The sequence below is a fragment of the Lacerta agilis genome, chromosome 6 (assembly GCF_009819535.1).
Source record: "Lacerta agilis isolate rLacAgi1 chromosome 6, rLacAgi1.pri, whole genome shotgun sequence".
Classification (NCBI taxonomy): Eukaryota; Metazoa; Chordata; class Lepidosauria; order Squamata; family Lacertidae; genus Lacerta; species Lacerta agilis.
In genome coordinates this window covers 34,576,917-34,602,259 of record NC_046317.1, presented here as the reverse complement: position 1 = coordinate 34,602,259, position 25,343 = coordinate 34,576,917, and the positions used below count along the sequence as shown (strand labels likewise).

At 40.9% G+C, this 25,343-nt stretch overlaps 1 protein-coding gene across 1 annotated transcript in view; it reads left to right on the top strand.

The window, feature by feature from the left end:
• CACHD1 (cache domain containing 1) overlaps positions 1-25,343 on the top strand; it is a 132,478-nt gene that overhangs the window by 58,360 nt on the left and 48,775 nt on the right. Inside the window, exons 3-5 of the mRNA XM_033151889.1 lie at positions 6,219-6,367; positions 13,882-13,988; positions 24,415-24,541. Of these exons, the coding sequence (XP_033007780.1) occupies positions 6,219-6,367; positions 13,882-13,988; positions 24,415-24,541 (383 nt within the window). The remainder of the gene's footprint in view (positions 1-6,218; positions 6,368-13,881; positions 13,989-24,414; positions 24,542-25,343) is intronic.

The following is a 25,343-nucleotide window of genomic DNA, read 5'->3' as shown; positions in this document are numbered from 1 at the left end:
AAATATACAAAATACTCAAATATTCAAAATACATCTATGATTCCAGTGATGTAACAAGTGTATTTAGGGAAATGCTCAGAAAAAATAAAAAAAATAAAATTGGTAGTAAATTTAAGGTGGCAGATCTGTTAAGTGGAATATGTTGTGAGAAAGAATTATTGTTTCGTAATAACTACACCCATCCGTGATCTTTGACAGAAAAGACATGCAGAAACATCCATATGTGCAAAGTACCGGTAGGTTTGAGCATTCTGTTAACTTACCGTATTTACTTGAATGTAATGCGCACCTTTTTTGGCCAAATTACTTCGCAAAAATTGTGGTGCACATGAAATTCGATGGTGGATTAGATTTGTGTAAATACGCTATTGTGTTACTTTTGCTACATATGCCCCCCTCTCTTTCAGTAATAAAGCAGTGTTAGCTTTATGTTTATGTTACGGATTGCTGGGTCCTCCTTAGAAGCAAGTGGACTTGTTCTTGCTGTGTTGCAGTTTGAGACATTCTCATACAGGCAACCCCTGATTTGCGAGGTGGTTGGGTTCCGGGCCATTGTGTGTGACGGCGGAGTGCACATAAGCCCGCTCCACCCTGTTATGTCCCTGTCCCGCCTTCTTTTCCGGCCACTTCTGGGCCACCGCGATGCACGAGTGCGGGGTCACGCATCAGTTGAACACATGTACCGGTAAATTGGATGTTGCCTGTAGGTTCAGATGGCCTTCGTTTGGTTTAAGCTGCAGAGGAAATAGTGTCTCTTTGGTGCAAAGTTACCCTGTAGGACATTGCTAAATATGCAGCCCCATTTAAAAAACACACAAAAAACCAGCCATACACAAGTTCATCTGTTTGCTGAAGATTTGCTAGGATATGCAGGGAGAGATAACTGAGAGGGGCAACCTCTTTGATACATATTTCAGAAGCAGCTCTTAGTAATTTTACATGCAGCAACTTGTATAAATCTGCTTGTGAGAAGGGTCAGGAAGTGTCACTGTTGTATAAACAAGCCACCAGTGCAGGCTTAACTGTAGCTCTAAGGAAGGTGTTAGCATTGTATCATATGGAAAGAAACAGCTGATAGATAGCAGGCATTCCCATAGATCTCCTGTTTGTAATTCAACCTGTCATCAGATACGGGATGAGGCTGCTTCCTAAATCCAACTATGAGTTAAGAGATGATATCAGATACAGCTTGGCAATGGAACATACAAAATAGTTTCTGAAGAGGATATAATACAATTTCTGTGATTGTAGCAAACTCCCTGGTTTGAATTATACAGGTCAATGGCTAGCAGTATCAAGCCACTTAGGAAGCTATGGATGACAATAGAGGATATGTTCATTAGAGTTTTGTGAATGACAAACCAGGACTATAGACTCATGTACAATAGAAAAGTATGAAAGGGTATGTTTGTCTCTTGTGCTAAATTCTTTGCAACTCTCCAAAGTCTGCTGCTTTAAATTAACAAACAAACAAACAACAACAACAACAACAACAACAACAACAACAACAACAATAATAATAATATCATGCAGTTTTAACTCCTGCTACATCAAGTATCATTATATAAGTGTTGGCTTAATTTATGCATGTTTTGAATACAATTTTATAGCATACAAATTTTACAGCTGGCATCAATAAAGCATGCTCTGAAGCGTTTTTTTAATTCTCAACCAGTGAGGAGGCAAGGAGTGGGGTGGAGGATAAAACATCAGAGAGAGTTTAGCATTAAAAGGAGCTTTTAAAGCTCAAGGGGTATATGCAAATGAGTAAGCTGTCTCTGAGGGAATGGAGAGATTCACTGATGTTATGAAGAAATATTGTCAATAGGACCAGCAGCATTTGATGTGCTTTTTACACATGGGTATAAATATGCAAACAGGTGTTATCCTCTAGCATGTATGCATAGTAACCAAACTCTGGCTCCCAGCTCCCATTGTTAGTGCAAGGGATAGCAGCCATCTTGGCAGGAATGTGCCATGACTTATTATTTTGGGAGCAAGAAGGGGAAGGGGAAGAATAGAGGAGAGAGTAGGGATGGGAAACCACTTTTGTTTGTTGGGCCATACCAAAAGGTGGCCACCCTTCTGCTAATCCCTCGTGTCCGTTTTAAGGGGTACACAAGGAGTTCAGCACTCTGAATGCAGTGTTGCACCAGTCATATGCTGTAGCTTCTGCTTGAATCACATAAACTAGAGTAATGTGTTGCAGTGGTCTACTGTATTAAGTATATTGTTTGGTTTATTCTAATAAAGGTCACATGATTTGTATTGTCCGGGGGGGGGGGGGGGCTAACAGATTTATCTGGTATGTATGCCAAGTTGGTGCTATCAGCCAGATCTATTAATATATATGATGATTTTCCTACTGAGAGAAACTGATTCTGTAGCTTTGGTATTTTCCAATAAAATGTGGAGGATGGAATACTTTAAGTTTATACAGGTGAAACTCAAAAAATTAGAATATCATGGAAAAGTTCATTTATTTCAGTAATTTAACTTAAAAGGTGGAACTAATATATGAGATAGACTCATGACATGCAAAGCGAGATATGTCAAACCTTTATTTGTTATAATTGTGATGATTATGGCATACAGCTGATGAAAACCCCAAATTCACAATCTCAGAAAATTAGAATATTGTGAAAAGGTGCAGTAGTCAATCCATAACATCTGCGAAGGGTTCCTGAGCCTTTAAATGGTCTCTCAGTCTGGTTCAGTAGGAATCACAATCATGGGAAAGGCTGCTGACCTGACAGTTGTGCAGAAAACCATCTTTGAGACCCTCCATAAGGAGGGAATGCCTCAAAAGGTAATTGCAGAAGAAGTTGGATGTTCCCAAAGTGCTGTATCAAAGCACATTAATGGAAAGTTATGCAGAAGGGGAAAGTGTGGAAGAAAAAGGTGCACAAGCAGCAGGGATGACTGCAGCCTGGAGAGGATTGTCAGGAAAAGACCATTCAAACGTGTTGGGGACTTTCACAAGGAGTGGACTGAGGCTGGAGTTAGTGCATCAAGAGCCACCACACAGAGACGGATCCTGGAGATGGGCTTCAAATGTCGTATTCCTCTTGTCAAGCCACTCCTGATCAAGAAACAATGTCAGAAGTTTCCACAGTTTGTGTTGATCTGGGGAGCCATGTCATCTTCTGGTGTTGGTCCACTGTGCTTCATTAAGTCCAAGGTCAACCCAGCCGTCTACCAGGAGATTTTGGAGCACTTCATGCTTCCGTCTGCAGACGAGCTTTATGGGGATGCTGACTTCATTTTCCAGCAGGACTTGGCATCTGCCCACACTGCCAAAAGTACCAAAACCTGGTTCAATGCCCTTGGGATTACTGTGCTTGATTGGCCAGCAAACTTGCCTGACCTGAACCCCATAGAGAATCTATGGGGCATTGCCAAGAGAAAGGTGAGAGACATGAGACCGAGCAATGCAGAAGAGCTGAAGGCCGCTATTGAAGCATCCTGGTCTTCCATAACACCTCAGCAGTGCCACAGCCTGATAGCATCCATGCCACGCCACATTGCGGCAGTAATTGATGCAAAAGGGGCCCAAACCAAGTACTGAGTACATATGCATGCTTCTACTTTTCAGAGGTCGACTATTGTGATATTTGCAATCCTTGTTTTGATGATTTCATTTAATATTCTAATTTTCTGAGATTGTGAATTTGGGGTTTTCATCAGCTGTATGCCACAATCATCACAATTATGACAAATAAAGGCTTGACATATCTCACTTTGCATGTCATGAGTCTATCTCATATATTAGTTTCATCTTTTAAGTTGAATTACTGAAATAAATGAACTTTTCCACAATATTCTAATTTTTTGAGTTTCACCTGTATTTCATAGTGTAAAAAGGAAAAACTCACCCAAAAGCAATTGGTTTGTGCAGGGAAAAACAGAGAAACCTCCTCAGTATTACCTCCTCAATGACAATTGAGACCAATTTAATGGTGTTAGATTTGTAGCTTAGTTGGGACTATTAGCAGTCCTCTGGTGTGTTAGTAATAAATCATTCTGCAATGCCAATTAGGTATAATTCTACAAGTCATTTCATTTGAACAACATTCTGTTAAAAACTATGTTCCTTGGAGACCTGTAATTGAGCTGTAGTATTTGATGGAAACAATTGAGGCAAAGTCACTTCTCTTATCAGTGTAGGCCTCATTATTCATGTAAGGAAGTAAATCATGATGAAATGACCTGTTATTAATAGTTAGGAAGGACATTTGTCAGTCTCGGAGACTAATGAACTGGCCAATTATGTATTTCAGGAATCCATACACAAATTGAGTTGTGTTTTCAGGTTGTTCCTTTAGGTTGAATATTGTGTGTGTAAGTAAGAGGTGATTGAGGGTGTTGAAAGGCAGACAGTTAGACATTACTAATTAAAGAACTTTATCTGCCTCCGAAGGCAAGAATGCATTAAAATATGATATTGAACATTTTGCTGTGAACTGTAAATTGTAAAAAGATTATTCTCTTTCTTGATTTAGGCTGCAAGCTGGAGGTAGCTTCTTGAAAAAATTATGAAGAAAACTTGAAATATGCTCTCTCACACATACACATGTATACACAAATCTACATATATAATTACGCACACACACACCAACACACACACAACCACGCACACACAATATCTTGGGATTTGTGGTTCTGGTTCCTGTTTTTAACAGGTTGCTTACAGATGTGGCTCCATGTAAAACAGGATGTGTAAAAGGAAGCCAGTTAAAGAAGAGGCACATCCTGTTTTAGGGGTAAAGAGCTACTGTTTCCGTTTTGGCACAACAGCATCTATTCCACTTATGCAGATGATGCTACTCTATGTGTCCTAGCTGTAATGAAAGCTGCAAATTAGCATGGGGGAATAGTGCTCTGGTTCATAGCACTGATTGCTGAGAAAAACACTATCTGGAGAATATGCTGAGTGTCAAGCATGATAATAGAATTGTATTCAGTGTACTGCAAAACTACATTTAAATATGGGTTTTCAATACGTATAGTAAAGACGTATTGAGAACATTTATACACACATCTGGTTTGGGGGCCCCCTAGAATGTAACTCTTATTATACTTCTAAACCGTTTAATACAGCACTAGAATTATGTGTAGGTTTTCAGCAAATGTCTTTCGTGCATCCTTCAAGTGACCATAACATATAGGTCTTCTAGATCAGTTTTTTTCATTGTGGATGAGTGCATTTTTGGGACCCCGTAAACATACCTGTGTAAAATTTCAATTTTATTACCACCATGACAGCCTAAATTTACAATGCTACTAGAATACAATAGGGTAGCTTAACTACTACTTTGTTCTGGCACATATATGGGTGTTGGAGGTCAGAAGAGAGCCATGCCATCCTCATGTACTACATAGGCCAAAATCAGTTAACCAGTTGTATATGTATTAATTGGAAGTTTAGTTCCTTTGATATCAGTACAATTTATTATCGGGGTGTTTGATTTTGATTAGTTTGACCTGGTTTTAGGGTTAAAGCTGAATTGAAAAATGTGCAAGCGTCCCCTCAGAAATGAAAACAATGCAGTTTTTTTTTAAAAAAAAGTATATTAAATGCTCTGTAGCAGATTCAGTTCCTTTAGGAGAAGCCAACACAATAACTCTTGGTAGCACAGGGGAGCTTCCCTCCTTCTTTTCCTCCTGTGCTTCCACCATATTCACTCTGGAGCAGGCATAGGCAAACTCTGCCCTCCAGATGTTTTTGGCCTACAATTCCTATGATCCCTAGCTAACAGGACCAGTGGTCAGGGATGATGGGAATTATAGCCCCAAAACATCTGGAGGGCCAAGTTTTCCTATGCCTGCTCTGGAGTGTGAGGAGAACCCCCAGGACAGTGGGAGAGGGGAGGAGATGAGGCTCCTACCATCAGGGAAGCAGAAATGTTTGTGTTAATGGAGCAATATCGTTAGCACAACACTGAATATTCCCGCCCCCCAATATGTGTTGTCCCAGATTATTTCATCTTTTTCATAAATTTGACCATTTGTCTTTAAACTGTTCATATTAACAGCAGCTGTTCATAATAGCAAAATAAAGAAGCATTTCTTCATGGTAAATATTGCAGGTGGGATATTGGGTATGTTGCTTTCTTTAAGGCATTTCTTTTGGGCATTTCATAACAAGTATGCAGTATATATGCACACTAAAAAGCAACTTTGATTGACTGATTTATTTGTTTCTTTAAAATGTTTAGCTGGCAAAAAAGATCCGGGAAAAATTTAACCGGTACTTGGATGTGGTAAATCGGAACAAGCATGTAGTGGAAGCTTCATACACTGCTCACCTGACATCACCTCTGACTGCAATTCAAGACTGCTGCACCATTCCACCGTCTATGATGGAGTAAGTATTCAAAAGGATCCCAACTGAGAGTTGCCTTATTAATGGGGTAAGCATATTCGTCTGGGGACATCTTGACTTGGTCTTGAGGCACGGCCCATGTGAGAGAGCCTTGGTGGAGCAGATGGTCTGAAATTGTTTCAGGTTGAGTGCTGATCCCATGGGAATTATGGACATCATAATTGTTTTGTGAAGGCAGAGGCAGAGAAACCTTTTCACTCCATGGACTGCATTCCTTTCTTCACAGCCTTCCAGTGTTGTGCAGAGTTAGAAGCAAAAAGTTAGAAGCCATAATATTCTTATGGAACAATGGGGAAAGTTGTGGCAGGTGGATATGAAATTTACTGCTTATTATAACCTTAGAGAGAACATATTAAAAATGATGTATAGATGGCACCAAACGCCAGAAAAGCTAGCGAAAATGTATAAGAACAGATCGCCCATATGTTGGAGATGTGACAGAGGAAAATGGGTCTTACATGCAAATGTGGTGGAACTGTCCAGAAATTTGTGTATTTTCGGATAACATATACGGAGGACTTAAGAAATTACTTAAATGCACATTCAAAAAAAGACCGGAAATATTATTACTAAGTATGGTGCCAGATGAGATAAGAAAATCAAAGAGAGTATGGGATAACAGCAGCTAGAGTACTGATAGCCAGAAATTGGAAAAATAAGATACTACCTAATATAACAGATTGGCAGGCTTTAATGGTGGAATATTTACAACTAGCAGAGACTACTGGAAGAGTTAAGAGGTCAAACAAAACAAACAGTCCACAAAGAATGGAGAAGCTTTAAGGAATATTTGGTGAATAATGGTGTAAAGGGAATTCTCATGGCAGAACTAGACTGAACCGAGTATAAATAAATGTTAAAAAAACACGAAAGAGATAAATAGAAAATAACTAAGAAATGTATAACTATGCAATAGAAAACGTTTAATGTGTAAAATACAGTGAGATTAATTGGAAGTCATTTTTAACATTGATTGTGTTATGCCGTATTTTTCGCTTCATAAGACGCACTCTCCCTCCTAAAAAGGAAGGGGAAATGTCTGTGCGTCCTATGGAGTGAAGGCACTGACTGCAGCGGGATGCCTCTGCTGCTGGAGCCATGGTTCCCAGTGGTGGGGGGGGGCCGAGCAGCCCGAAATTAGGCTTCTCCCCCCTCCACCGGGGTCGCCGCTGGCTGCAGAGCGGTGGGGGATGGGGCAAGCAGCCCGAAATCCTCCCAAGCAAAGCGCGAGCCCGGCTCAGCACCGGAATGGCTGTTGTTCCACTTGCAAAAGTGACAGCCTCTCCAGGGCTGAGCCGGGCTTGCGCGCCTGCCTTGCCTGCCTGCCGTGGGCTCCTCCTTTAAATTAAGCAAAGCGCTTGCTTTAAAGGAGGAGCCCAAGGAAGGCAGGCACGGAAGGCAGGAGGAGCCCACAGAAGGCAGTGGCAAGTGGGGGAAGTTGCATCCCAAAAGCGGCACCTGAAAGTGGCACTTTTGGGATGCCCCTTCTTCTCCGCCCCTCCCCCCCAGCCTGCCCTGCTTTGTGGCGAGCCAGGAGGCTCCCGGCTCACTGTCAAGCAAGAAAATCAAGAGCCACTTGGGCACTGTGCTTCTATCTTTCCTTCCATCCTTCCTTCCGCCCTTCTCCCTCCCTCCCTCCCTCCTTCCTTCCTTCCTTCCTTCCTTCCTTCCTTCCTTTCTTTCTCTCTTTCACCCCTTCCTTCCTTCCTTCCTCCTTTCCTTTCCTTTCCTTTCCTTCTCCCTCTCCCAGTCCTTCCGCTGCCTCCTCCGCTCCCACTCCAGCACCCCCCTCCCAGCCTTTTAGAGGAGGAAAACCAGAAAAAATATCCCCCCCCCTTGTTTTTCTCCTCTAAAAACGAGGTGCACCCTATGGTCCGGTGCGCCCTATGGAGCAAAAAATACGGTAAGTTTTGGAAAAATTATTTGATATTGGTAATTTTTTTTCTTTTTTCTTTTTCTTTTGTTTTGTTTCTTCTTTTTGTGTGTTATATTTTTTGTAAAATTTCTTTGCAAAAAGTGGGTGGAATGTTACCTCCATAGAGTAGGCGTGATTCTATAGACACATGTGATTCTCTGTCCTCCATCTGTGAAAGCAATAAGCATTATCAGTGTTCATGGCCATAATTCTACCCAGGCAGAAGCATGCAAAGAGGATATAGAGAAGGAGGCTCTAAGCCTTTGGCATGAATTTGCCCTGTTTTTTTGTTTGTGGCCCAGTTTAAATGATACATGTTGCACAATGTACTTGCATTATCAGGTCAGCTTTTAGCCAGTACATGAAAGTATAACTGTTTTCAGCCTAGTGCTTTGGTTTGGTTTTGGAACTTGGTGCTATTGAATTTTGCTAGTGTAGTGTCAAAAACAGAAAAAAATTGTTGTAGTAAGGCATTACAGAAGGAAAATTGGTTAATGTGCCAGATTTCAAAATTGATTTATAAATATGAAAGACTTGTTTGGAAAACATGATTAATGCTGCTTTTAAAAAATATCACCGGCCTGAAAGTTGAAAAGGCTGCACATTTTTGGACTGTATATAAAGTGCTTTGGTTGGCTGATCAATATTAATTAACAGACATTAAAGCCTCTAAACAGATAATAAAAATGCATTACAGTATATGAAACAGGATCACTTCAGTTACAGAATGCACATAAAAAGATCTTTATATTTATTCTCTACCTTTACTAAAGAGAGTTGGCTATGGAAATAGTGACCTTTGCTGCAATTGTGTCTTGCAAATAATTATTGAGAGTCCCAGTGAATATCGGGCAGTGGGAAGCAGGTTTACTAAAAACAGATGGCTTTTATATGGTCTTATAAAAGCATACTTCTGTTTAATAGCTCAGGACTTCCTGAATTACACTGATAAGGCATTTGTTGGAATACAGTTACAGATTTAGTGATAAGTACATTAGCTGTGTGTGGCTTTTAATTTTTAGAAGAATTAATTTTGTAGTGCAGTTCTGAGCACATTCTCTGCCCATACCAACCTCACTTTGCCCAGCCTATTTTGAGACAAGCTAGAAATAGCAGGGGGCTGTTCGTTATAGGAGTTACTATTTAAGTGTGTTTCCATACAGAGTACACTGGAAACTTTGAAAGGGGCTGTGCATTGATCACTGAATATACCGTAGTTAAGTTGTGAGTGGGCAGCTCACAAATACTGTGGGCACAAGTCATGAGTTCCAAATCAACAAAGGTGTGAAGAAGAAGCTGTTAGCCTTAACCACACTGCAGTCCTTCCTTTCACATACCACTGGATGAGCAGCTCCAACCCTTTCTTCACAGAATCACAAAGAGCAGTGGAAGACTTAACCCATTTAAGGTTCCATTGAACATAAGAGTCTGCTAGATCCAGCCAGTGGCCCATTTAATCCAGCATATAGTGGCCAACCAGATGCCTGTGAGAAATACTCTAGCACAGGGGTCAGCAACCTTTTTCAGCAGGGGGCCGGTCCGCTGTCCCTCAGACCTTGTGGGGAGCCGGACTATATTTTGAAGGAAAAAATGAACGAATTCCTGTGCCCCACAAATAACCCAGAGATGCATTTTAAATAAAAGCACACATTCTACTCATGTAAAAACACCAGGCAGGCCCCACAAATAACCCAGAGATGCATTTTAAATAAAAGCACACATTCTACTCATGTAAAAACATGCTGATTCCCAGACCGCCAGCGGGCCAGATTGAAAAGGTGATTGGGCCGCATCCGGCCCACGGGCCTTAGGTTGCCTACCCCTGCTCTAGCAGGACCCAAGCACAAAAGCATTCTCTCCTCTCCTCCTTCCTGCACTTAGTAACTGGACTGGAATGATTGCCAGCTGGAAAGAAAGTTGCATTAAAGAGAGGATGTGATACAGGCATGAACAATGCAAAAGTAGGCAGAGATACTTATAGGTGGATTGGAAAGAATTTAGAGGGCTGCTTTAGTCAGGTTTTATTATGCTAGCCTTAAGCTGAGTACAGCCAGTGCCCAGGAGCCCAGCAATCTATGGTTAATCTTAACTGGTTTGTCTGAAATCAGTCAACTTCAAACCAAGGGTTATGAAGCTGAATTATTTCAATAAACCATAGTTAAGGTTAACCACCATTTAGGGTTTGAACAGAAGGCTAAATTGCAAGTAATCTAAACGAGAAACAAACTGGCGAGAAGAGGAAGCACATAAACCCAAGATTTGCGCAGGCTTCTTCCATCATGGTTAACCATGATTTCATGTTGACTAAACTCAGCATTACTTGACTCAGTTTTTGTTCTCTGTGCCTTAATTGATTATGCTGGGTTTTGTTTTTTAAAAAATCCTTAAGGGACATTTTCTTTATCTCAGTACACTGAGAGAAATTCTTATCGCTGTAACATATTACTTGACAAGTCTACCTTAGATTCATGAGTGTAATATTTACATGGGTAAACCAACAGATCTATTTTTGAAGATCATTTACTTCATGAATGCGATAATTGCTTCAGAAGTGGTCTGGCTCACCTTTTTAAAATAGCTGCTTAAATATTTGCTGTTGCAGTTCAGCTTTATCACAGCCTTTTCTTCTGTTTACATGTCCTCTCATGGGCTGTTAAGTTGTGAGATAAGGAGATTCCCATTCTGATCTTTAAAATTGCTGGTGGAGTTGTATTTTCAAGAATACGGAACTGGTTTTGGACTCAGCTAAATGGAATTTCAACAGTGTGCAAAGATGGCTGTAGAGATTTGGAAGGACTGGGTCTTACAGTTTTGGAGTATGTGTATTATACAAACAATTTTCTTAAGCACTCATTAGAAATTAGTATTTGATTTGTAGGAATGTGAGTATGGGATAGGCTAGGAAGAATCCTTTAACACAAGTATTATCAGGGCATACAATGACAAAACTATTATTTCTGCCACAAACTCGCTGCAGTGAGTTAAATTAATTGGCTTCTAGTATAATTAAGTGCTGAGAGAATAAAATAGTACCCCTCTGTCCTGAGCTCCTAGTTATTCTCACTATTAAAAAATAAATAAGCATTTAAGAAGCCTTTGAGATTATGCTTAGTACCATTCATGTTAATATAACGCCAGATAAACAACATTTGTTTCATCCAGACATATTGGAAAGTCTCCAGGTTAGTCAAATGGATAATGGTTTACTGTGTTTGCATTCCTTAAAAACAGGTGCATGCTTAAGTGCTTTCAGAATTAGAGCTCCATTATTAGTTCATTATAACTTTTTTTAAATAAAACCATGTTTAATATTTCAGTACTGCAACATGCAGATAAAATATTAATTACAATAATATGCCTTGCTATTAACAACAACTAGTTTTAGCATTTTAAATAAAATTGTGAATTGTGAATTAGTTTGTAATGTAGCTGCATTTACCTCAGGGAGAGTGGGAAAACACCTTTATAGAAATTTAAACAAAGACTGGAAAAATCATAGGTCTTGTTACAACAATGGATGAGTGTCATTTTTATATATACATTCTCTCTCTCTTCCCTCCCCCCCCCAATTTTCTAAAACTGAAACTGCATAGTAGAAGTTGATTTACTTTGTGAATAGAGGCTGAATGCAATCCAATTGGAGCTTACTTGAACACTGTTTTGATGTAAGATTCAAAGCTTCTGCAAATTTATTTTATCTTCTACATTTGCTGATCTTCTGCTTGTAAATCCTGTTGAAGGAGAATAAAAATGACTGCTGCCTGATGGGAATTAAATGTCTGAAGTTCAAAGCAGTTTGCACATCAGAGCAAACGTCAATCAAATGAACATCTTGCAAGCTAGGCAGGGAGCGAATTTCTCCATGGGGAAGAGATCAAAGTGGGAGTCACAGTTCTGTTTTCTCCCTCTGGGTGCAGTTTCGATCAGTTGTTCATTAAAGTGAATCCAGAAGGAAGGGTTTTCATATAGTATAGAAAAAGAAAGGGGGAAATAAGAGGGTTGGGTAGTGGGAATGGGTGATACTTTTTCTTGCAGCTGAAGTTAAGACCACATTTTGATCATTTTTAATTGCAAAAACTATTTACCACCAAAAAACTGCCCCCACCCCACCCCAGACTGTTTGGGGATTTGTTACAGATTCATTTTTATCAAGAGTTTTTATAGAGGATGTGTTTTAAAACCTGCTTAGTTAATCTACATTCTTTTGTTTGAATAAGGTGGAGGGACTAGTTAAACAACTCCCCAGTCCCTATTTAGAGTGCCTATATATTTTATTTGTCTGGAGATCAAAAGTTCATCTTACATTTTTTGGTGTGATTAGTAACCTTAAGCATTAGGAACAAGTCAGGTTTTACTTTTAAGTGTTGTTATTGTATACATTTTAAGGATGGTGAAAAATAAAATCATGAAATTGCCAAATAGCTTGAAATGCTTATTAGTACCATTAATAACATGAGTTGCTTTTAGATTTTAATGGAGGTGTTGGAAGCTGTGGGCACCATGCAGCAACTCCCAACGAGTACATCCTCCATTTTCTTTTATGTGGAAGGTATTTCTGGGCACACACAATGGGGAAAAAAATCCCTGTATTCCTCTGGTGCATTTTCATTCTTAAGTAATAGTGGGGGCACCTCAGTGGTGTTAAACAAGGTTAACAATGTTGTATTAAATGAGACTAATTTCCTTAAATTTTCCTTCCTTGTAATTCATACCCCTTCTGATTTTTTATTTTGAATGCAGAATGTAATGTAAGATGTCGAGAACAGACTTGGGTATGTTTAGACTTGAGCAGAAATGAGTTAGTTTGGATCGTTTCTGCTAACTTAGGTACTGTGTAAAATGTACAGAAAGATTAGCATCAAGGCTGTGCAAAATTGATAACCTGCCTAAAGCAGTGTCATAGCTACTGGGTTGTTTTTTTGCCTTGGGTGAACTTGGCTAGCTAGGTGTTTTGCCCTGGGTGAAGCCTCCAGAGGGGTGCTGTTGCGGCTCCCATGTGTGTCCGTGTGTGTATGCAAATGCACATGGAGGATGCCAAACTGGGTCTTTGGCCCCGGGTGAAATAAAGCCTAGTTTCACCTCTGCCTAAAGATATGTAACAAAGGTGACAGGCAATGCTCCCTTGGGAGAGCATTCCACAAGTGGGGAGCCACCATATAAAAGGCCTGTACTCATGTTGTCTCCCTCTGGACTTCTCATAGAAGAGGCACACAAAGAAAGGCCTCAGATGATTATCGCATGAATTCATATGGAGGAGACCGTCCTTGAAGTATTGTGGTCTTGAGCCATTTAAAGCTTTATAAGTTAAAACCAGCACTTTGAATTGGACCCGGAAACTAATTGGCAGACTTTGCAGTCAGGCCAGAAATGGCGTTATATGCTCAAACTGTCTTGTCCTGTTGAGCAACCTCACCACTGAATTCTGGTCAGCTGAAGTTTCTGAACCATCTTCAGAGGCAGCCCCACGTATAATGCACTGCAGTAAAACTCTTCCCCTAATGCAAGCTCAAGGGAGAGTCCATATTTAAATCACAGAACTAGTTTATTTGTCTTATTAATTTTACTATTTCGTTCATTTTAGGTTTGATGGAAACTTTAACACTAATGTGTCTAGAACGATCAGCTGCGATAGACTGTCTACCACTGTGAATAGCAGAGCATTCAATCCCGGCCGTGACTTAAACTCTGGTAAGTAATGCATACTTGAGCATGTAACTTCTGCCTTTTGCTGCAGAGAACCAGCATCCAGCACCACAGCAACCGAGTTTTATCTGACGCCGCCACACGGTTTTTAATTTCCAGAACTGAATGAAAGGAATATGTTTTCCTGCAATGATGTTGATATTCCAATATACCATGTAATTGATAGGGGTTTATATCAAACTTAATTTGTTTTCTGTATAGCCATGTGCCCTGGCATCGGTAATGTCAGTTCTCCATAGTGATATTACAAAGGGGCCTCTTTGATCTTTTGAGTTCATCTAACGTATAGGTTCTGATTTATGAAGATGCCCTGAAATGCTTCGTTTCTTTGATGTGTTGTGGGGTTTCTATACTGGGGATTGACCCATTTGCTTGGCACGTTATAAAGCTAGAGGTGTGGTTGCTGTCTAAGACTGCAAGACTTTTTACAAGAGATTGAGCCTTCCGTTAACACTACTTTCTTAGCATTGTTTTCAAATGGAAATAAATTAGCGTAACTGTTTAGAAAAGGGGGTGGGGTGAACCCTTTTGTCATCCAGTGGTATATGTGATGGGTTTTTTTTAATAGCATGGGAGGGTTCTGATTTGACTTTAACTCCCCTGCCCCCTCCCCCCTTAAATGAAAGATACAGATTAGGGGGCTGTAGAGGTCAAAACGAAGGTGTGGGGGGGTTTATAGGAGTCAGCTACAGATATAGGAGTGTGTGTGTGTTTGTATTATATCAGTAATGTAGGTGCGTGATTATTTTACTGGAGAGGACTTTGTCCTGCATTTTAAATGGAAAAGGACCATCTCAGGAGAAGCTGCTGTGATTGTAACAAGCAGGGATCACTCTTCAGTTAGTAATTACACTTTCTTTTCCTTGTTACTTCTTCTCCAACCGTTTCCTCTCATTGTCAGTCCTACAACTGCTGCTTTTGTAATGCTTGGAGTAAAGACAGGTGCAATCTGGTCCAACATCCCGCAATGCAGGAATCTCAACTAGATCATGCATGATAAATGGCCATCCAGTTTCTGCTTAAAAACCTCCAATGAGGGAGACTTCACTACCTTTCCAAGGGGGTCCGTTCCTCTGTAGAACAGCTCTTACTGCCAGAAAGTTCTTCCTGATGTATGTAATGGTATGTGCTGGCATGGCTTCACAGCTGAAGAACATTCTTGTGAAACTTGTATTTTTATACAGTATAGTGTATCTTGATTTCAGTAAGGCTTTTGACAAAGTCCCCTATTATATTCTTGTGGAGAAGCTGGTAAAATGTGGGTGGCCTTGGAGATTCTGGTATTGTGGCGATTTGGATTAGATGACTTGGGGGGTCCCTTCCAACTCTACATTTCTATGATACCAGCATATCAAATACTAATTCCAGCCATTGGCCTTCCCTCGCTCACTTGCTGCTGTTACATCTTTCTCTAGCTGGGCGTGGGGAGGGAAATAACAGTGCACTGAAGCAAGCTGCCTGAGATGGAACTAGCACAGCCTTCTTTTGTGTTTGGACTACTTCATTAACTTTTTCCAGGTAGAGGAGGTGGCACCAGTGGTAGTGAGAGAAAGGGCAGAGTGCAGGGAGATGCATGACCTGCTTGAGCAAGTGTTCAGCTTGCTGGTATGAACACCTGTGCATTCCACTGAGAAGCCAGGAAAGATCTGCCATGAATTCTGATTTTAATTCACATCTGTCTTCACCTTTAGTTAGTTCATTTGCTGCTGTGTGGATATAGAGATTCTTCATGGACCCACTGCCATGTAACAACTTCCTTCCCGGGTCAGCTCTTCACTGTTGGTGACTGTGTATTCTCAAAGCAGAGCTATCGCTGCTGTCACTGCCACAATAGGCCGCTATATCTGGTTCTCCTCTTGTTGTTTTAATATGATAGAGTGCAGGAAGAGATATCCTAGGAGAGGTTATGCACCTTTTGAAATGCCTTTCAGCTGTCCCAGGAATCATCCATGCTACATACACTACAGCTTTGAGCTGAAAAGGTGGTTGAATGTTAATGAACATAAAAGGCAAATGTGGCTGGTTTCCTTTCCTTCCCTTTTCTGGCTGTCTGATTTATCCCTTGTGGGCCATCTACAACGAATAATTATTATTTTGAGTTTAAGTCAGAAATCATGTAAGTAAAGATGTGGTATTAAAGAAAACACCCAGCCACATTTTAAATTTAGGCCCTATTGTTCTTTAGGGAATTGCAGCATAGCTATAAAAGAATGCTGACGCTGATGGTTCTCTTCCCTATATATGCCAGGGAGTGTCATGTAGGAGCTCACTTTTTTGTGAGTTTATAATATATTTCTTTGCACTTCCTGGAAAAACAAACAAACAATAAGTCAAGCATCCAGCAAATTAAGGCGAAACATTACAAAACTACTCATCATTACTGATCTGTTTTGTTAAGGGATGGGGTCTGTAGAAACGATTGAATAATGTGGTTTCTATCCAAATAGACAGATTGTTCCTGATATCTAAGCAGGTTTGCAGTTGATTGTAGCCTCAATAGTCTTTCTTCCTTATCTTCATCTTCAGAAAGTTCTGGTGGTTCTTTTCCTCCAGCTTGTTAGTTCATTCCGCCTTCCCTAGGGAGAGCTGCCAATTTTGCCATAACCCTGTGCTTATTTTTCTATGACCACAGTGTACAATCTTCTGTGAGATAAGCAGGGACTACTTCAGCTGAAAAAATAAGCTTTCTTCCCCGCACCCTTTCAGGTGTGCTTTTATTTTCCATTCAGCAAAGCTGCAAGAATTCCCCACTGAGATTTATTCCTTGCTACAATCCCTAAGAGATGTACTTTGGGGGTCTCTTTTTATCTTCATTCCAAGCCTTTTACTCTTTAAAATGCTTTCCTTTTATGCCATGTTCCTATGTGAGGCTTGCTAACATGGCATCCATTGTACAGTATATATCCTAGCATTTAAGCTAAGTAAGCAGGTATCTCTCCTGTTTCTGGTGCCCAGATAGATTTATTTAAAGCACAGTAGCATTGTTCCATAATACATTGTTCAATTTATCTCATCAAGGTATTGGTTTAGCAAAAAATAACCACACTCCTGTTAACACATTCTCGGTACTAACTCCTATCCTAGAAAGAATGACCAATCACTTTTGTAAAATTCTGCCATTCTGGAGCTGTGGTGCTTTTCCTGCAGAGTTGCAGTGAGCTATTTAAAAGCGATCCTGGAAAACTTTTTGTGGAGGTAATCGGGTTTTCTGGAAGAGTACTTAAAAGTGCCTTACTTCTAAGATTAGGAGCACCTGGAATTTGCAAGCCTGCTTTTCATGAATTTTTGGCTCCTCTGTTTATATCTCTCCCCCCTCCCCCATTTTTTAAAAAACCAATGTGTATTTATATAGCTGCTAAGCGAGGATAATTCGCGCATTTGATAAAATAAGCTTATATGCGAATGCTTAGGCACCGCAAAACTCTTTCCTTGTGTGCGCCCCCCCCCACAGGAGTTAGGTAAAAACATTTGCCACATGCCCAGTAGCAGTCTCTTTATTCAGGGTTGAATCTTTGCACTGTGAAAAGGCAAAATCCTGAGGTCAATTTTTAAAGTGCAGGGTGTCCAGCAGATTTTAGCTACAGGCATGGGTGTGAACATTTAAGAGAGGCATACTGACAGTGCATGACTTGGGTGCAATGCTGTCAGAACCTTAGAAGAAAGATAAAGGTTTGCAAAATCCCACACAAAGCACTTACTAGTTCTTCCTGATTAAAAATTACCTTAAAGGCGTGAAGCACGTAACAGGAGACGGGCCCCTTGTGGAGACAATCTTAAAAAACTTCAGAGAGAATGCTAAAATGATAACGCTTGGCACTTATGGATAACACTTGCAAGATATAAAGCATATTGGAATCGTTAACTAATTAATCTTCAAATATACTAAAAATTGAACATGATTACTCATTAAGTAACATTTACTTTAATAAGTCACATATTGAGTATTAAAGTTGAATGCCTTAGGCTAGAATGAGAGCAGCACCCTTTCCACATTATATATGTAATATGGCAATCCTCTGCTGGAAGCTAAAAATAGATTCTCTCTCACCTCTCCTTTTTCTGTTTATGTCAATTTCCTCAACTGTGCCTTATGTGGTTCAGGCATCCTGAGGAATGGGGCGTTGAGAGGCAGGAATGTCACTTAATGCATATCTAAAGTTCTTTAAGAAAGCGTTGGGGGACTCAGCCAGCCAGATGGGTGGGATATAAATAATAAAATTATTGTGATGGGATAAAAACCTCGATTTGGATCAAACGTTTTGCGATGCAACTTTTTTTTATTGTACTGTTAAATTTCAGGTAATAAAAACAGCGAATTAAAAAGTGTTCTCTCTAACGGCTAGTGATAACGATTTCCCGCTGTAGAATCCCCATATTTTATTGTCTTTTATCATGGCATAGTGCATGCCATCAATTGACACACACTGTTGTTTGGGCAAAGCTTGCCTCCTTTTGAAAATCAGTCTGTGTTTACAGGGGTGCATTGGTGGTTTTCTTTTTAACAGCTCTATTTGGCACTGCCTAAAAAGCGGGACGTGGGTGGAGCTGTGGTCTAAACCACAGAGCCTAGGGCTTGCCGATCAGAAGGTTGGCAGTTCGAATCCCTGCAACGGGGTGAGCTCCCGTTGCTCGGCCCCTGCTCCTGCCAACCTAGCAGCTCGAAAGCACATCAAAGTGCAAGTAGATAAATAGGTATCGCTCTGGTGGGAAGGTAAACGGTGCTTCCGTATGCTTCTCTGGTTCGCCAGAAGTGGCTTAGTCATGCTGGTCAAATGACCTGGAAGTTGTACACCCGGCTCCCTCAGCCAGTAAAGCGAGATGAGCGCCGCAACCCCAGAGTCATCTGCGAGTGGACCTAATGGTCAGGGGTCCCTTTACCTTTACTAAAAAGCTAACAATATGAAAGTATGACCCAATTACAATTTAGTATCATTGTTGCCCATCATAGCACCAGACCCAGTCAGTTTTTCTAACTACGCAAAAACAATAGAAGTTCAGACTTGAAGTGAAACTTTTGTTGTTGTTGCCTTGTATCAAATAACTAGCTTTAGCCAAGTACAAATACATTGTAATTTTTCAAGCTTTTCATTGCTGTAGAAGAGATGTACAGTGATACCCCGGGTTACGTACTTAATCCGTTCCGGGTTACAGTATGTAACCCGAAAAGGACATAATCCGAACAAGACCGAAAAAACCCGAAAAAACGCGGAAAACGCTCTGCGCATGCGCAAATCGCACGTGTGTCGGGTTGCGCTTCCGGGTTAGTGGAGTCCGTAACCCGAAAAGTACGCAACCCAGAGCGTACGTAACCCGAGGTACGACTGTACCGTATTGACCTGAATATAAGCCACACTTCTCCCACAAATTTCAACTGTGAAAAGTTAAAAGTGCAGCTTATATTTGCGACCTTATGGTAGGCAGCACCGCTCCACACATAGTCCCCTGTCCTCTCCCCCAAGGCCAAGAAGGGAGAGAGCAAGGAAGGGGAAAGGCTGCTGGCAACACAGTGCAGCTCCCCCACACCCCCGTATGCACCCAGCAGAATATAAGCAACTTATATTTGGGTATTTTTCTTTTCTCTCCCCCCCCCCCCTCCAATTTCCCGGGTGTGGCTTATATTCGGGCCAATACAGTATGTGAATCCAGTGGCCCTTAGGGGAGAGTTTCAATTTGTTCTCTTGCCTGCAAGAGACTTTATTCACGACTGCATCTTTTCTCTGCCCAGATTCTTTGCTGAAGTGCAAATTGGGGGTATTGTTTGTGTGTCTGACAATTGTAATGTCGACCTCAGTTCTTCCCTAATTTTCATAGTTCTTTTCAATGTTTGTGCTTTAATCCTAAAGTTGGGAGCAAGAAACTACTGTGCAGATGTAGTACCCTGGCTTCATGTCTATTAATTTAAAGCAGTTCCATAGTTCAGTGAATTGAGTACGTGTATTGCATGTGTAAGGTCCCTGATTCAATCTTTTGGCATCTCCAGTTATGAAGATGTTCCGGTAGCAGAACTGAGAAGGACCTTTGTGGAGGCCCCTGTAGAGCTAGTGTCAATCAGAGCAGATGGAGCTGGCCCAGATGTACCAAAAGGTTTACTTGGCTTTGATAATCAGAGCTGGATTGAATGTTCGCATTTCTACTGCAAAAAATATCCCTCTGGCACCTGAAATACCTCCTGAAATCCCAGATTGCTTACCTCTGTTTACCCTTGTTTTGCTCTTTGTTCCCAAATCAGCAGGAGTTTTTTCTCATGGCTCCTTGCATGCAGACAACATTATCCCAGAAACTGGAACACATAATCAGCTTGGTAGCATCATGGTGATATCATTTAACCCAGTGTTTTTCAACCACTGTTCCGTGGCACACTAGTGTGCCGCGAGATGTTGCCTGGTGTGCCGTGGGAAAAAATTGGAAAATTACTTTATATATAGTCAATATAGGCAAAGAGTTATTTTTTTTAACATTTTCTAATGGTGGTGTGCCTCAAGATTTTTTTCATGAAACAAGTGTGCCTTTGCCCAAAAAAGGTTGAAAAACACTGATTTAACCATCTATATGTGATTACATGATGCCACCACAAAACCAATTCCGATTGAGGGCAGTGCTTCCTGCCCTCATTCTGAATGGACAAAATATTTTCACCCCTGTTTCCACTTCCTCAAAATTCACTGAAAGGTGAAGTGCTTTTCACAGGTGGCAAGTGTTCACAAATTAAGCTTTCTCCCTGTGCTCACCCTTAGTAAATAAATGTTGTTGGGGAGCAAAACCTGTGTTTACGCGCTTAATGATCAGGGCTGGTGCCTGGCTGGCCTGGCAGCCAGGAAGCTGGTGAGTGAGTGGTGCAAAGGTTTCAGCAAGATAAAGCTGCTGGCAAGGCTCAGCACAGAGCAATTACTCTGGCAGACAGGTTTCTTAAAAGTTGGGAGCAAATCCTGAGTCAGCAATTAGGCAAGGCCAGTAGGACTCCTTTTGATTGTCCAGATCACCTGATACAGCTGGGCCATCAAGTTGCAGAATACTTCCCAGCTGCTATCCAGAGTGGTGCTGCAAAGGAGCGAGGATCAGCCAGCAACTCTCTCTGTGGTGGTCCAGGGAATAAGGTGCCAGGGCGATGCTGTCAGCTGTTTTGCTCTCAGCTGGCTGCTGACTTACAAAAATGAGGCTTAATAGTTTATGTTGCATATTAGTCAATAGTAGTCAATCTGCTTTGGAAGGTGGGGGAGCTCCCAGAACAAATTTAGTAGGGAGCAGAGGGGAAGAATGTTCCACAGCACTATGAGATATCATTGAGCTCATGGAACATCTTCCTTAGCACTGCATTGAATACAATGCCTAGGAAGCATCAGATGATGTCATGTAGAGTTTCAGAATTGGCTGCACAATGCAGCTACTAACCCAGATTTCTTTCTGCCCTGGAACTGTATGATCGAGATGGTGCTATATATTGGCCTCCTGCTGTTCTCATCTAGCAGCAAAGATCACTTATGTGGTTCCCCTTTGGAAGCCCGATACCAGACCAAAAAAATCTGGTCCATTGCTTACTGTTAGCTTTAACAGACTGCAATGCCCATCCACTGCCTAACAGATAATAAAAGCTTTCAGAGCCTGCAGGGCATGTGTGTAGCTCTAGATCATTGCTCCTATGTTTTTATATTTTTATATTTGCATTTTGAAAACTGGCACATGGAGTTTGCAAGATTCATTGGAGATATTTGTATTTGAGGACGCTTGGTACACTATTCCTTAAAAAAAAGTCTATTCAGTAATGTTAACTTTGTATTAGTATATTTGTTTGTTTAGGTTTAGCTGGGAACAGCCTTATCAGGGATATACTGCAGTTCTCCTGTTTCTCTCCCAATCTGTTTTTCTTAAAAATAAAAATAAAAATTCCCCCCAAAAATGTAATTTAGTATAAGGAGCTAACATAGAGCTGGTGTTCTGACTTATTTGGTAAAATGTGTCTAACAGCTGTTTCTTCTCCAAGCTTGAATACCACCTTAAAATTTCAAGTCTCACTCCATAAATTAAAAATCTGCACTTGAAAAGCTGTCTATTTGAATAATTAAGAAAGTGCAGTCTGGGAGAGTAAGTGAGCATAGTCTAGTAACTTGAACTTGCAGCTAGGAGCAAATTCCCCAAGGCTTATATTACTTGCTTGGCTGCTTCACTCGCTTTGAGCTTTTGGATAAGTTACTGCATTTCTCTGCACACAGCTCCATATTTGTAAGATGAGAACAATCCTGCCTCATCTGTGCGTTTGTGAAGGTACTTTGAATGGAGTCGTGGGGAGTCCTGGTATCTGCACCGTATTAGTGCTATTCTCTTCATACTACACAGGCTTATCTAGTATTAAGACTTTTTTATTCTATATAAGAAAGAGCATTTAGTATTTGTGGATTGTTTGAAGCTGAGGCTCACAGTCATGAAATAAAACCAGTTACTCAGAGCAGGGAAGTTTGCCTTCGTAGGAAAAGCAAAGCTAAGAGGTTTAAGGAAGAGCAAGATAGGCCCTGTTCTGTGAATTTTGGGGAAAGATTTGTGTTCATGGAAGGAACAAGCATGGTAACTATTAAAATGTGGCGGAGGAAGGAAAAGGAAGACAAACGTCATACAGTGAAAATATATATTGTTGTAGACATACTCTTAAAATGATATAATTAACTCAGTGAAATAGAACAAGTTGAGTTTACAATGAAGTCTCATTATATCAGGGATTAAAGTGAGGCTTGCATGTGCTGGGAAGCATGGAAATAGTGTGAAGGAATGGGACCTGCTACAAAACGTTGCAGTATATCTTCACAACTTTCCCCCACCCACCCGAAAAACACCAGGAGAGAACTGCTGGTCAGGATTTCAGTCAGCCATGTTTCCTCTGTACCTGAGATGAGGAATTTGTGGCTTTCTAGAAGATATTGTTAGATTCCAGTTCCCATCACCAACATGGTCAGTGGTCAGGAATCAGTCTGCTGAGCCAGACCAAGGAGGATATCATGAGCACCTTCAGAGAGCTCTGGCAGGAAGACAGGGCTGGAACCAGGCCTTGGGGGGGGGCAGGGCCTTCTCCCAACTAGGGCAATGTGCTGTTGCTGCTTCGGCTTTGGCACTAGTTACCATACTCCACTGGGCTCCTAGACAGCTTCAGTGATGGATGGGTGGTGGGACATTTGAATGGATGTTAAGCTTTGCTCTCATCCATGCTGACTGCCCGCCATCTTAAATTACTCAAAATCAATAGATCTGTATTTCTACCTGGACTATAGATTTCATAGCTCTGTGGGGCTGAGGTATGCTTTGGGTAGCATAAAATGGCGGGTGGCCACCACTGAAAGGAGCAGAGCTTGGCTTCCATTCAAAAGCTGAACTGCCACCCAGCTCTGGAAAGCTTTTGTGGGGACTGACCAAGGGACCCTTCCTTATGCAGGATCACCATTGACTCCTACATTTATTTTTGGCTATTTGCCTTGAAATGTTTATTAAGTTCTAATGTTTCTCATATTACTATAGCACAGCTTCATGGTATGTCCATATGTAGAAATCCTATGGTAGTGCCAGGGGTGGCCAACTTCTAAGAGACTGTGATCTACTCACAGAGTTAAAAACTGGCAGTGATCTACCCCCTTTTGGGGGGTTCAGGTCAAAGTTGTTAAGCTTTTTTTTAGGAAGGAAAGCCCTGTTTTTGGGAGTTCACATAAAAGTTGTTGAGCATCTTTAGGGAGGAGGAAAGCAACATTGAGCTTTTTTTTAGGAAGGAAAGCCCTGTTTTGGTGGTTCAGGTCATTTTAGGGGTGCAGGGCAAAGTTGTTGAGGTTTTTTTATGGGAGCCAAAGTTTTTAGCTTCTTTGGGGGGAGCCACTGATCTACCACAGACATCCAGTTATCTACCGGTAGATCACGATCTACCTGTTGGACATGCCGGGTATATACAATGTGAGGTGCATTTACTGTATACAGTCCACCAAGGCTATTTTGTTCAGGAAAAAATATATATCCTATTTTGCCCTTTGGCCCAAAGGTTTCCTGGCCAGTAACAAAAATCCGAAGTTGCAAACACTTCCACAGCTATTCATCTCAACCAGTACCGTAGGTTTGAGAAAATGCCTGGGATGCTTACTTTGCTGGTTTGAGGACACATTGCAGAAATGAGGGTGGCATATAGCCTTGCCTAAATTTGCCTAAAGCGTTAGGAGTGAAACATGTCTGGTTTTGGGGGAGGTGTCCTAAAACATGGTTAAAAAATGAAAATACAGTAGAGCGTTGATAGTGGGCATTCTTATAATTTTATACTCTGTAAAAAAGCATTATGTTTTGATTTCAGTCACATTAATGTTACTTTAAAGAAACAATTAACCTGTTATTTTAAAACATTCTTCTGATTATAATACCATTCATTCACCTTCTCTCTTTTTTTAAAAAATAGTACTTGCTGACAATCTGAAGTCCAACCCAGGAATTAAATGGCAGTACTTTAGTTCAGAAGAAGGCATTTTTACTGTGTTTCCAGCTCACAAATTTCGATGTAAGGGCAATTACGAGCACCGCAGCAGGTACAGTTTTATTGATTTTTTATTTTTAAAAAAACAAAATCTGGATAGAAAATATATCATGGGTGATTTTGTTTGATATAATTTCAAGGCTGCTCTCTGTTATGAATGTTTTATCGGTAATGATGGTTATATAATAACCTGACCATTTTCTTTTCAAATGCAGTGTTACCCAGTGAACGTTTAATACACTCAAACAGGCATAATGAAAATATGGATTTTAAGTGGGTTTCAGCACATGGTGAAGTTGTAGCGTGATTACTGCCTCAGGTGCTCAGACTCCAGCTCAGCAGACATTCAGTGTGCCAATGCTCAGCTGACTGCAGCTCTACAGTGGAACTGAAGATTTCAAATAGGGTGACACATGCTGGGTGCTCGTGAAACGATCATATGGCTGTTTCACAGTGTACTAAACAGTTTACTGGTATGCTTAATCCCAATTGCCAACACGATAGTTCAGTCTTTTGAACTATTCCCCATTAACACCTTCACTTAAAAAGGGAAAAAAATATCACTCTAAAATATTAACAGAGCCTTCTCCAAGAAGTATTAAAATCAGGAAGGCTGAAAGAGCTTTCCGGAAAAGATGGTGATCTCCTTGCTACACACAACACTCACATACTTTGAAATTGCTATATGTTGTTGTTTAGTCGTTTAGTTGTGTCCGACTCTTTGTGACCCCATGGACCAGAGCACGCCAGGCACTACTGTCTTCCACTGCTTCCCGTAGTTTGGTCAGACTCATGTTGGTAGCTTCGAGAACACTGTCCAACCATCTCGTCCTCTGTCGTCCCCTTCTCCTTGT